The 13,847-nt window shown below is 39.0% G+C and overlaps 1 protein-coding gene across 3 annotated transcripts in view; it reads right to left on the bottom strand.

Moving 5' to 3' along the window:
- Positions 1 to 13,847, bottom strand: part of LOC116704400 (alpha-1,6-mannosylglycoprotein 6-beta-N-acetylglucosaminyltransferase B) — a 110,260-nt gene that overhangs the window by 36,671 nt on the left and 59,742 nt on the right. For all 3 annotated transcript variants that reach the window (XM_032539840.1, XM_032539846.1, XM_032539856.1), the window contains one exon: positions 11,001 to 11,170. In XM_032539840.1, coding sequence (XP_032395731.1) covers positions 11,001 to 11,170 — 170 coding nt within the window. The remainder of the gene's footprint in view (positions 1 to 11,000; positions 11,171 to 13,847) is intronic.

The raw sequence follows: 13,847 nt of genomic DNA, 5'->3' as shown, positions 1-13,847 counted from the left end.
AGAACCATTATGATGTTGATAATCTTTCAAGTCAGGGCTCGTTATCTTTGAACACAAAAATAAATTTTGTTAATTCAGCATCACGCTACAGTATCTAAGTTACTCCACCTTTTATGTTATTCAACTCAGTCGCATAATAACCTTGCCATTATAAAATACTAGACCTCATAAATTTCTAAAGTATAAAAAAACAACAAAAAAACTTTTGATAGGATTATCCCAAGTAAGGTTGACATAGGTATATTGACACATCATCTATTTGGATACGTTTATATTTTACATATGGTGATGTAGTGCACACCTTTTTGATTATTTACTTTAATTTGGTGCATTTGGGTAAAAAACTGTATTGTATATGTACAATATGTATAACTGTATATGTATGTAAAATTGTACAGGAGCAACATCATCTATTTTGTTGCGTTAGCTAATATACATTTCATCCTTTGAAAGATTGAAAAATCTGTTTCAAATTTCAAACCATTACATCATTTGTTAAAACATTGTAGAATGGGTTGCCACCACCGTCTATAACTTGAGTGACTCAAGTTACACAAGTTAGATTAGGTTCAATCAAATGCTTCCACACATCACTTCTCAGATGGTTAGGTGTCATCATCTGTTCAGCAATGCTTGCTAGTTTTTTCCACTTCCAAGAGAACAACAGTTAACCGAGGGGAAGAGGGTCAGACAGACAGACAGAAAGGCATTTTAGGAAAAGCTAGGTGTGTACTACATTAAATTGTACTTCTTCCAAGTTCCCTTTTTCTGTCCTTTTCTTTACTTCCTTTTCTGTCTCCCCCAGGCAACTTCTAGTGAGAAATAAAGCTTGGTGAGGGAAAGGAGGTTGATGAATGGCTGATAGGTTTGGTTTTACTGGAACGCAGCTCAATGTTTCCCCAGGCCTCGGAGTCTATTCAGCACTAAACCTCCTCTCCCCTGCTTCCATTCCCCAGTAAGAGGAGATTGAAAAGTCCTCCGCGCCTGCATCTGGGATGACGAAATACACACACTCGTATGCGACACACTCCCATGCAATACACATACACACATTTTGACTCTCACACATTCCCTTGCTGTACCTGTCCGTCTAGCTTTGTTTTCCTCCTCACTTTATGTAGCCAGAGCCAACTGTTTTGGCCCTGCAGCCCGACCTCCCTCAGTCTATCTCTACGTAACCAGACAACTGAGGCCCAGTGGTGTAGTCTAATGTATTGTACTGGGTGTGTGTATATATATAGATATATATATATATATCTATATATATATATATATATATATAGAATCCGCCATTGGGGAAGGGGGGGCATATCATAGCGGGGGGTCTGGGTTTCTGTCCCCAGGGGAAGTTTATTTTCTGCATATGGAAACACTTTAATGCACCAATTTATTGTGGAAGTACCTTTATTTAGCCTATGCTAAGAAAAAGAACGCAGATGAAAATTCAAAATATGTCAAAAAATTAATGGAAAGTATGTTATGTGTCATTGGGCATTTTGAACCCTTGTAAAAATTTGAAATGGGTCAATTTGACCCGAATACCATGCAAGAAGAAAAATGGCACAAATGTACATTTTTTATACCTGGAAATCAATGGCCTTACCTTATTTTCTGTGATAAACATGTATTCTTGACTCAATTCAGAAAATTATTCTGGATATGACCACTTATGTTTTTTCCAAGATAAGAATGATCACATACTGGATTTTTTAACATGAATTATAACCTCATGACAAAAAACTAGAAGAGTAGTAGTAGAGACTGATCGCATTCCCCAAACATATGTTATCTCAATTGTCAAGTATTTCCGACTCCCAGTTGTGTCAAGCAGACTAATTAGAGGTAATGTCATGTGGAAATGTGAGTCAAAGCAACACCAGTAACGAAGGATAAAGTCACCCATGGGCCACAACTGTTTTTTCCCCTCAGTTCTTCAGATCTGAGACAAGGGATGGAGGAAGTCATTACAAAGTGTGTGATGGTGGTGTGCATGTGTCTGTAAGGGGTTAGAAGTAAGGGTAAGGGTGATGAAATGCTGTAAAAATCTGGGAAGTAGCTAACAAGCACATCGATTTGAGCTTGGAGGGGAACAACAAAGAGACAAAAAGAGAGGGAGCCAGACTGATAGCAATATAAAAGAAGGTTAGGAGACACAAGACAAGAGAAGAGGAGAGAAGGGAGCGAAGAGGAGAGGAACATAAAGGAGAGGGGCTGAGAGGAGAGTTAGCAGTTTGTTTCTGCTAACTCACACGTTTTAAGCAGACAAAATGATGCAGACGGAGCACACTACTCATTTGCACGCTCTAGTTTTTGACAAAGAGACACTCTATCTTGCCACACAAACACACACACACACACACACACACACACACACACACACACACACACACACACACACACACACACACACACACACACACACACACACACACACACACACACACACACACACACACACACACACACTTCATGCCAATGTGCTAGTTTCTCTTAACGAGGGAGCTATACTTCACAAGTCTCTTGAGGAGTTTCACACACCTCAGCAGCTTCACTTAAATACACAGATTGGATACACACTCTCCTCTTAACTTAAGGTTTAGATATTTTAATAGGACATATTTGTCCCCCACACTCAAAGTCAAGTGTTTTGAGTTAATTGCTTTACACTTTATTTCCCCCTAAACCTGCATATACTTGCTGCACAACAAAGTCAGAAAGAACAGAAGAGTATTAAAGTTATGAAAAAGAATAAGCAGTGATGTAAGGAAAGTGAGAACAGCCTAATTGCCAGGGAAAAGGAAGGAAAGTAAGATCAAGGTTTTACAGTTAGAGTGTACATGTGTGTACTGTATGTGTGTTCTATCTCAGGTATAATAACTAAGGCAGCTTGTAGCCAGCCTGTGGGAGAGCAGGAGGTGAACCAAGGTCACTGACTCCAGTCTCTCTACAGGCTTCACTTTAATGATGGTGGAAGGTTAGGGAGTCAGGTTGATGGGTGAGGGGGGGAACTGAACTTAACAGAAAAACCAGAAGTAGTACTATAAAAACAACTCTCACAACCACCCACATATCACATCCACTTGCTTATTCCGCATACTGCGTAAGTAATATTTTTGAGAGAAAATACATGTTTCCCTAGTTAAAGGTGTGCAGAGAGAATTGCTACATACACACCTCTTACTATATATCTTTTACCTGGCACACCCACAGAAATTAGGAAATTGTGAACAAAAGCAACTGAAGACACTAAGAAAACAGCAAAGAGAAGACAGGAACTAATTAAAACAATGCAAAGTGGCCATAAAGAGCTGAAAGCATGAACAAGACATTGCAAAAAATAGAGAAAAACAACTGTGGAACTGACAGAATTTGAAGACCTATCCAATAAAAAAAAATTTATAAGGCATTACATAACCTATGTGGACAGCTCTTTTTGCATTAATCTCCTGGGTTATGCAAGCCATTTCTGGGCCAAATCTCTAGATTTATAGCCATGAGCTTATGATTCAAACTAGCTTTAGTTCTTTTAAATCAAGTTGTTACTGCTGTAGTAGAACATGCACACACATGGATTCACAAGCACATATGGAGCATTTCTCTTCCTGTGAAATTCTCCCTCTCATGCAAGGCAGGATGACAGTACAGTTTACCGAACTTAAGGCACAAATTTAACACTCATAGTTGCCCTGGTTTACAACCAGACACCAGAGGCTCTATAAACTGTTAATATTGATTGTCTGTTCATATAATTAAAATTAGACGTCCCTCACTGGCAGACATAATCGCAGATACCGTGGGTGCTAGAGCTCTGGAGCACCCATGTATGGCAGACTGTGAGTAGGCTACATTAATTTAAAATTAAATGTTGCAGTTGGTGCTAAGTGGAGCATCTGTCATAGAGTGATTGGTTATGTGGCTGTCAGTCCCCTGCTCCACTGATTCTTAATTTCCCACGAAGCGGATCGCGGTATGTGTGAGTTAAACTTTTCATCTCCAATCCTATCTGTATTGTGAGAAGTGGCACTGTCCTGAGTTGAATGATAACCTACTTTATGGCTTTAATATCAAGGTAATAGGCCTGTGTGTTTTTGTTGGCCGTTGTCCATTTTCTAAGGTTCTGAAATGCAAACACTTTTTAATTTTTTTTTTTAATTTAAGGGCGTTGCCCGTGAATACCCACAACGGAAAACATAAATCGGCGCCTATGCTGGCAGATTAGACCTTAAGTTAATACTGATATTCCTGTGGTGATGTTCACATGTATGAAGTAGGAAGGAAAGAAGGAAGGAAGGGAGGGAGGTTAAAAACAGAAAATCTGTACCCCTTCCAATACCCATATATATAAAAAAAACTTTATGACACAAATGAAACTTGAAGTGCAAAACAATCGTGAGCAGATGGCCTTTATAGCAATCTTGGCCACTATAGCGAATTAAACCCTTCTCTAGTCTCTTGGTGACGCAAAAATGTCTGACACCATCTTTTGTGATGAAACAAATTATTAGAACCACAGCATTAACGGTAGCAGTAATTGAGAAAAATAGAATCAACTCATTACATTATAAATGCAACTCATAACAGCAGCATTATGTCACATTAACTCATAACAGCAGCATTAACTAATGAAAACAACCAGTTGCAATAAATGACTGAGGCGCAAAATGAGAAAGGGGCACTTTGAGTGACTACAGAATTAGTTTAATTTTAGGTTTATTTTTGCCCCAATAAGCAGCATTTTAACTAGTGCCCTAGGGTGCCTGACCAAAGGGTGCATTTTGTGGAGCAGAGATGCATTTGATCTGAACAATAGGGAATATACAGTAAGTGCTCCACATGCTCATCAAGTGCCCACAGAAGTGCACTTTGGGGGCCACTTGGACCAACTAGCACCCGGCACTCAAGCTGCCTTGTAGTGTGAGATTAGGACCAGATAAAGGGCAATTCCATGTTCAACTTCCATTTCAAAAGGTCACTTTGGCACCCTCTTTCAGCCCTCAAATGTACATTGTTATGCAGTTTAGCTTTCCAATCACCACAGCAGCATGTTGATTTTAGGTGTACAGTGCCTTGCGAAAGTATTTGGCCCCCTTGAACTTTTCAACCTTTTGACACATTTCAGGCTTCAAACATAAAGATATAAAAATTTTATTTTTTGTGAAGAATCACCAACAAGTGGGACACAATTGTGAAGTGCAACGAAATCTATTGGATATTTTAAACTTTTTAAGCAAATAAAAAACTGAAAAGTGGTGCGTGCAAAATTATTCGGCCCCCTTGCGTTAATACTTTGAAGAGTCACCTTTTGCTGCGATTACAGCTGCAAGTCGCTTGGGGTATTTCTCTATCAGTTTTGGACATTGAGAGACTGAAAATCTTGCCCATCTTCCTTGCAAAAACAGTCGAGCTCAGTGAGGTTGGATGGAGAGCGTTGTGGAACAGCAGTTTTCAGTTCTTTTCACAGATTCTCGATTGGATTCAGGTCGGACTTTGACTTGGCCATTCTAACACCTGGATAAGTTTATTTGTGAAACATTCCTTGTAGATTTTGCTGTATGGTGGGATCTTTGTCTTGTTGGAAGATAAATCTCCGTCCCAGTTTCAGGTCTTTTGCAGACTCCAACAGGTTTTATCCAGAATGGTCTGTATTTGGCTGTATCCATTTCCCCAATTTAACCATCTTCCCTGTCCCTGCTGAAGAAAAGCAGGCCCAAACCATGTGCTGCCACCCCCAGTTTGACAGTGGGGATGGTGTGTGAGGGTGATGAGCTGTGTTGGTTTTACGCCAAACATATCGTTTGCATTGTGGCCAAAAAGTTCGATTTTGGTTTCATGACCAGAGCACCTTCTTCCACATGTTTGGTGTGTCTCCCAGGTGGTTGTGGCAAACTTTAGACGAGACTTTTTATGGATATCTTTGAGGCTTCTTCTTTCCACTCTTCCATGAGGCCAGATTTGTGCAGTGTACGACTGATTGTTGTCTATGGACAGACTCTCCCACCTCAGCTGGTAGTTCTCTGCAGTTCATCCAGAGTGATCATGGGCCTCTTGCGCATCTCTGATCAGTCTATCCTTGTCTGAGCTGAAAGTACAGGGAAGGCCAGATCTTGGTAAATTTTCAGTGGTTTGATACTCTCCATTTCAAAATGATTGCTTGCACAGTGCTCCTTGGGATGTTAAAGCTGGAAAATCTTTGTATCCAAATCCGGCTTTAACTTCTCCCACAACAGTATGACGGACCTGCCTGGTGTGTTCTTGGTCTTCATGATGCTCTCTGCGCTTCAACAGAACCCTGAGACTATCACAGAGCAGGTGCTTTATACATACTTGATCACACACACAGGTGGATTCTATTTATCACAATCAGTCATTTAGGACAACATTGGACATTCAGAGATTCCGCGTGAACTTTGGAGTGAGTTTGCTGCACTGAAAGTAAAAGGGGCCGAAAAAATTTGCCCAGCCACTTTTCAGTTTTTATTTGCTAAAAAAGTTTAAAATATCCAATAGATTTCGTTCCACTTCACAAGGTCCCACTTGTTGGGATTCTTCACAAAAAATAAAAATGTTATATCTTTATGTTGAAGCCTGAAATGTGTCAAAAGGTTGAAAAGTTCAAGGGGGCCGAATACTTTTGCAAGGCACTGTAAATTAAATTGTAGGTTGTTACAGTGCAGTACAGAATTTATATAATTATTTATAAAAACATATGTAAATAATGTATGTGTTTGTGAGTGGTACATGTGATTAGGAGTAGACACAAGATACAGTAAAACATTACTAGACTGAACGACACAAAGATGATTATTTCTGTAGTTCTCGAAACACCAGAACCAAAAAACCCTGACCCATATGGTCCGATCTCCATGGAACAGACATTACCTGCAGTTGGGACGAGACTTTGCAACCTCAAGTTTGAGGGGAAGAGGCTGAGAATATTAACTTCAGTTGGGTTTTAAATTGGTTATCAGGACAAAATCCACTTGGAAAAAAATAATGACTCTAAAGAATACAATTTTAATGGAAAACATGTATTTGCCCATGTCATTGGGAAAATTAAAAACTGAGGAAAACACCCAGGACTATAGTTTTCTACGTACTGTAAGCCTTCACACGGTAACACATAAGCAGAAATTTTATCACATTGGTTCCGTGGATCTTCACATCCAGACTCCTGTACTACAAAGTGACTATCATACTTCTTTCATCCACATGGCCTTTCCAGTGTGTGCAACACTGCAAAAAGGCCCTGTGCCAGATCATTTAATCTATAAGTCTCTTTTTATTTTTATTTTTTATTACTCAACTTTCTATTTGTCTCTTTACAACGATGACATGATCAGCCACAAACATGCTGACCATCCACCTTCACACTGACTTCAGCAGCTCTCAATGATCTCCACCCTAGAGTCTGTAATGTGTAGCAGGCGGAGCCCTGTCTTTTCTCCTTCCCACACTAATACATCTCAGGTGCCTTGCCAATCTAATTGGCACCAAATTCAGCTTCATTTCCATCATGCTGCTCAGTTAGCTCACATTGTGAAGACTGCACACTCAGCAAAGGCGAGGAGATGCAAAAACCTGTAATAAATTAACTCGAGTCTGTGTGCTGCTGTGTGTGAGCAAGTAAGTGGTGCAAGTAGAATTTCGGCTTTGGGCAGAAATGTAGGACAGTGCAATATCCAAAACAAAGAGATGGCATTTATCAAGGATTTTACAAAAAAATCCAATGCAAAGAGCCAATATTTGCATATTTGAAAAACACAAGTCCCCACCCAAACGCCACAGATGTCAAATCAGCGCTTTGCTGTTCTCCCATCTACTCCATCTTCTTTCCTACAGGCTTCTCCAATCACATTTTCTCATCAGTCACTCCACCCACAAAGTGACAGCCTTAAGCCTGAAATATGTTACACAAAAGGGAGATTATAAGAAATTTCCTGTATCATTGTGGCCTGCAGGTCAAAACACAACACAATTACATTAACATATAGGGAACACAAATATAGATTACATAGATTAGTTTAGTTCAGGTTTTTAATCTATATAAGTATATTTAATCCCTAGTTAAATCAATATAAGTTGTTTTTGTCCATATATTCTGGTTTATTTTCACCCTCAGCCATTGTCTGTAGGCCACATTATGTAAGTGAGTCTCTCTGTGCTCTGATCACGCATCTCTAGTGAATAAAGTCCAGCCACCTGAAAGTAGTACTGAGTGGATTTACAAATCAGGGTGTATGTTATGTACAGTAACACAACCCTAGATCAAACCATTCCCTTAGTGGCCAATTACAGCTACCTTCTGCTTCATCCTCAGCCAACTAAAAGACTTGGATGTAGCCATGAGACTAATGCACACCCACAGACACACACACACACGGACACACACGCACACGCACACACACACACACACACGTGGAATTGTGGAGGTGGATGAACCCTGTTCAGCTTTGTGTTTTGTTTTCCATTTGTCTTGGTCGACCTGCTTGTCCAGATTGGTAGACCATTCATCTGTATTTTTATCTGTGTCTGTATTTTTACATCATGTTTGTCTTTGAAATCAATCTTGTACATTATTGAGGACAAAGGAAGAAGAGCAGTATGTCCACAAAAATGGACAATACTGGAAAAAGTGAGAGAAAGTAGGTAGAAAAAGAAACTATTTAACTACACAGGAGTGCTTACAGAGACAAAAATAGTATAGTAAGAAATCTGAATTGAAAAGGGACTGTAGTGTGCAGCTTTGAAGTAGCACATTTTGAAGGACTTATTTACCCAAAACAATGTAATGGGACATTGTTTATCTGTCAGTATGTCACTTTACGTCCATCACACCAGCAGACAATACTCTGGGTTGATACCAAAATAGATCGACCATCAGCCATTTGTGTGGAAATACTGCGTTTGTTGATTTAAATCTTAGTGATACTTTGCAAAAAATGATGATTGTAAGCTACTCAATGTGTTATCACTATCTCGGTTGTCACAATGTGTTATCACTTTCTTGGTTTGAATATACACAAAGCCAATGTGTGTGATTATGGAGAAACAACATAAAATACAGAAGAGGTTTTTTTGAGGTGTTAAGTGAACAATCTATTATTTCACTATAATAATACTTTCTAACCCCTGTGTATTTTACGATGCCAAGAAAATCAATACCCATGTTTTTCAAATCACAAATCACTGTGCAGTTGCGTGTGTAGCAAGGCAAGAAATATAGTGGATAAGTATGCGTGTTGACTACATAGCATGACAGCACATCTTAGTATGCTACTAATAGCTTAAAAAACGTGTATCCTCCTTTAAGCAGCATCGGTTTGCTCAGAATTGATTTTGTCACTAAGGGTTTAAGTTAATGGACCCTTTATAGTATTACATTATAATCTAATATTTTAGCTATAAGGATGCAAGCATTAGCCAACATGAGAGATAAAGGAAAGGAGAACAGTGTTTTTATTTGTTTAGTACAACTCCATGACAGCCAAACTGCATTACCACCTTAGTTCAACCATACCCTCATTTTTTTTTTTTTTTTTTGGACTGACGGCAGGGATGAAGGGAAATGAATGGTGTGGGAAAATAAAAATTGACACCACCAGAAAACGATTGGACACGCTGCATAACCCTTCTCTGTTCCACTTTACTGTAGCAAACCATGTGGAAAGATTGACATCAGGAGGCAAAGTTGATGTGCCATTTCTAACACCAGTGTTTTTTAAGGACTGAGTCAGGATCCAAATGCATTTTGAAGAAAGATTAAACTGCTTCCTCAAGTAATCCAAAGCTAAATAACAATTTTTTTTCCCCTCAAAAGCCATTTGATGTTGGCAAGGTGGACATAATGATTCTTCATGCTGGTATGTTAGATTACACTTCACAGTCACCTCAAAACATGCGGCCATGGTTGTGAGAATGACCAACTTTGAAATGTGGGTGCCAAGACATCACAGTGACACGCATATAGCCATCCACTTCAAGTCTGACAACTGAACTCAGCCTTGTGGATGTCCCTGCCTAATTTTAACTAATTTCTTCATAGTCTCTCCTGCTCCCTGCAGATATGGTATAGGTCTACAAAATGACTGCCAATACTTTTGGTCAATACAATACTTCACCTATGATTTGTGAGCGTGGTCATAGGTAGTGAAGAGTGTAAGAGTTCAGCGGGTCTCTGTAGATATCATTATATTGATATATACTCTATACCTGTGTCATTGTAGTGATCAACAATGGCAGAAAGACAAAGACTATTGGCCCAATCAAGGCAGAACAAAGACATCAACCATCTACAGTGTGATTAAGTTGTCTTCTCCAACTCATACCTATTCGTAATTCTACTTTTCAACATTAGCCATCCATCTTCACAGGAGCCTGACAACCTGTGTGATTTATTCAGTTTTGACCATGAAGTAGATATTGCATAGACTTTATAGAACCAGCTTGAGTGCTCAATCCCAACAAGGTTGATTTAGATCCATCCACCGGTTTGTGGGTTTGTGTGTGTGTGTGTGTGTGTGTGTGTGTGCGTGTGTGTGTGTTGGCCCTATAGCTGTATCTGTCAGCAGAAACATGCAACGTGCTGACGCAGGGGATAAAAAGATACACACAGACGCAGTCACATTGACAGGAAGCTGTGCAGCGTGTCAATATAGAATCAATACAGCAAGAAATAAATCAACAGGACCTTAGGTTCCTCATACATAATCTTAAATTGGAATAGGGTGTAATTAGAGCACAATGCTTTCTTAAACATGCTGAATACAATATGCGGGAGTACAAGTGTTTTCTTTGCTGGATAATCCCTATATCAACACAATGTAGCTGGTTAACAAGAGTAACATCACCTACTGGCTTCTCTTAATACCAGTTCAGCTTCAGAAGAACACTGGTTGATTGGATGAATGAGAAATGGTGTCATATGTCACCTGCTCAAAAACAACAGCCACTAAGAAGTCAGACACCTTGGTAGTTGGTAGCTTGGGGGAGAAGTAACTTACCCCTGCAGTTCCTTGACAGACATGGAGATCTTGAGGTTATGTCCCAAAACATGGAGGGCAGTGAGGATGTCAGCCCACTGGACCATTTCTCCCAGAGGACCCCCTTTCAGCACTTTGGGGCTGAAAACATCTCCAGACTCCTCGGTTAGGAAGCCTACATGGACCAGGATCTAAAGGACAAAATAAAAGTAAATTAAAAGTCTGTGGAGAAGCACAACAATAAGCTCCATTTGAGAAGAATAGTCAAGTAAATATTTAACCAGTGCACAAGCTTTTTGAGGCTTTATATTCTGTCAATGACTACTTATTGTCTCCATCAGTCTCTAACTAACGTGACTTAAATGTTTTAAAGGGTATTTATTTTTTACAGTAGTTTTGGCCATCATTTCTATTAGTTATAAAAAAGCTCACCAAAGTAATCAATGAGATATGGGAACATGGTGACATTGCAAAAAATGAAGTCCAATGCAACAAAAACATGATCAGCTACTGTAAAACTAAAAGTGAGTGCACATGAAATTAAATCAACTAAGGCATGTATGGTTAAGTAAAAGCTGAATTAAGAAGTTGTTACAGTATGTAATCTGTGATGGATGCTTACAACTGATGTTAGAGCAGTTCCAAATACAGTATGTTTGGCTAACCTGGGGGTGCACTTAAAACATGTATGATCGTCTCACTGCTTCTGTTTTTACCTTGGTCCGGCTTTTCTTTTGGCAATGCTACAGTATTCATAAATCGCAGCAATTAACTTTGTGAGCACAGTGTTATTACTGATGGAAACGATGACCAAAAGAAGTTATAATAAACTGGAACTATCCCTTAACGTGGTAAAGTTCAACACGGTTATGAAATAATAATAAAAAAGAATTCTGAATAAATTCTTCTACATTTAATAAACCATTTGCCAACAGTATGAAAACCTTTCACAATACAATTACTAATTATTAATAATATCCTGCTGCTAAGTATGTGTGCCTTTGCCTCAATTTCACATTTTGCACAAAGTTTCAGCTTTGAACTCAGTTTAGATGCACAAATCTGGAGTAAAATATCCAAAAAAGCAGTACCTATTTAAAATGCATATCATCCCTGCTAGATAATAGGAACGAAAACATCCAGCCATTCTTTATTATGTACCTAATTGCACATCTATCCAAATAAAATATATTACGGACAACATGTCTCGATGGTGGTGGACTCAGTTATATACACATAATGCCCAATGTAATGAAGTACAATAAATATATATCATTTATATATGTGAGCGTAGTGTACTGTATAAAGTTAAGCTCCTTGAAAGTTAAGCTGTGCAAAATGTTTTAATGAGTTTGAGGATTAGAATCATCAGAATTTCAGACTGTTCCAAAGAAAATTATGGAAACTGAAAAGTAATTCTTTGAAATCCCCAATGAATTATCTCCTCATGCTCCAATGGAACAGCATGCACATGTAGAAATCTCATTTCATATGCACTGTATGTCTACACAGAGAGCTGCTACTAATTCCTAAGCACCCAACTGGAAAATCTCTTTTGTTTTAAAACATCATATAAAACGTGAAGGAATTATCACAGTTTATATGTTGCACTATCATACAACTTTGCACTTACAGGCTACAGTCCTGTCATGCATGTACACCTAGCTACTGCGTAATTAGGGCAACCTACCGAGAAATGAGCAACACATTGCCTTTCACAGTGGATTAGACATAGCCATGTCCAAATGCTGCTCTGCTGAGTAATCCTGATTAGCCAACGCAGCATGAACACCTCCATGCAACATACATAATGAGCTTAAGGCCAACTGTGTGGAGTTTGCCAGAAAGTTTTGATGCTGATTGCTCACTATGTCTTTTTCTCTCTCTGCTTGTATGTAAGCGCATGCGCGTCCTGTGTCTGTACCTTCACAGCTTTGAACTATAGAGGTAATGATTAAAAGCTTCCAAGAGTTTTTTTAGAAGTGTGCCACAGTGCACTCTCTTCCTCTCTCCATTATGACACATTAGCCACATTGCACTAATGTTTGAAGGTAACTGGTAACACAGACAACAGCACAAACAAACAAACATAAACACTGTTCATACACATTACACATGCAATGATCCTTACGATGATGTAACAGAAAGAGAGAAAAACACTGGATATCTTATATTTATATAATTATTTCATATAACTACAGATAGTGAAGAAGGGTTGTTTTGTATTATAGCTGTATATATCCAGTACAACTACTAAAAGTTATTCCACTGGAGTTAACATGTACACAATGTGTGTAAAACATTGGATAATGGCATGTATGCAGCAGTTTGAAGTGCCAGTGAGGTTCCAGCTGGCGTGAAAAATCCCCTGATTTAATAAGCCTGGTCTATTAACTTCTGCTTCATAAAAAGATAAATGAAATTTAATTACAGTTTGGGTGGCAGATGGCAAGAGAGAGGATTCATGGTGCCACTACTATTCACTCTCTTCGCCTGGTGGCGGTGGTGCTGGTGAGAGTGTATCACACAAACACTGGCATAAAATGGACACAGAAGGACGCAAATTTCAGATACTGGCAGCAGCAAAGTAACACTGCTAAATAAATATGAGAAATATCACACAGCGGCAACAGAGCTGAATAACCATGAATTTGATTCTATAAAACTGGCATCCAAACAGATATGAAAAGTTAGAAGGGAGAAAGTTAAGGGTGCTTTACAAAATCTGGCAACTTGTGCCCATGATCTAGGAGGGATTTTACTTCCTCTGTAATGGGCAGTATTTATCTCTATTTGCAAATTTGAATTCCTCTGTACAGTTGGGCTCACAAGTTTGGGCACCCCAGGTAAAAATTTGTATTAATGTGC

The sequence above is a fragment of the Etheostoma spectabile genome, chromosome 2, assembly GCF_008692095.1.
Source record: "Etheostoma spectabile isolate EspeVRDwgs_2016 chromosome 2, UIUC_Espe_1.0, whole genome shotgun sequence".
Lineage (NCBI taxonomy): Eukaryota > Metazoa > Chordata > Actinopteri > Perciformes > Percidae > Etheostoma > Etheostoma spectabile.
This window is presented reverse-complemented; position numbering and strand designations above follow the sequence as displayed.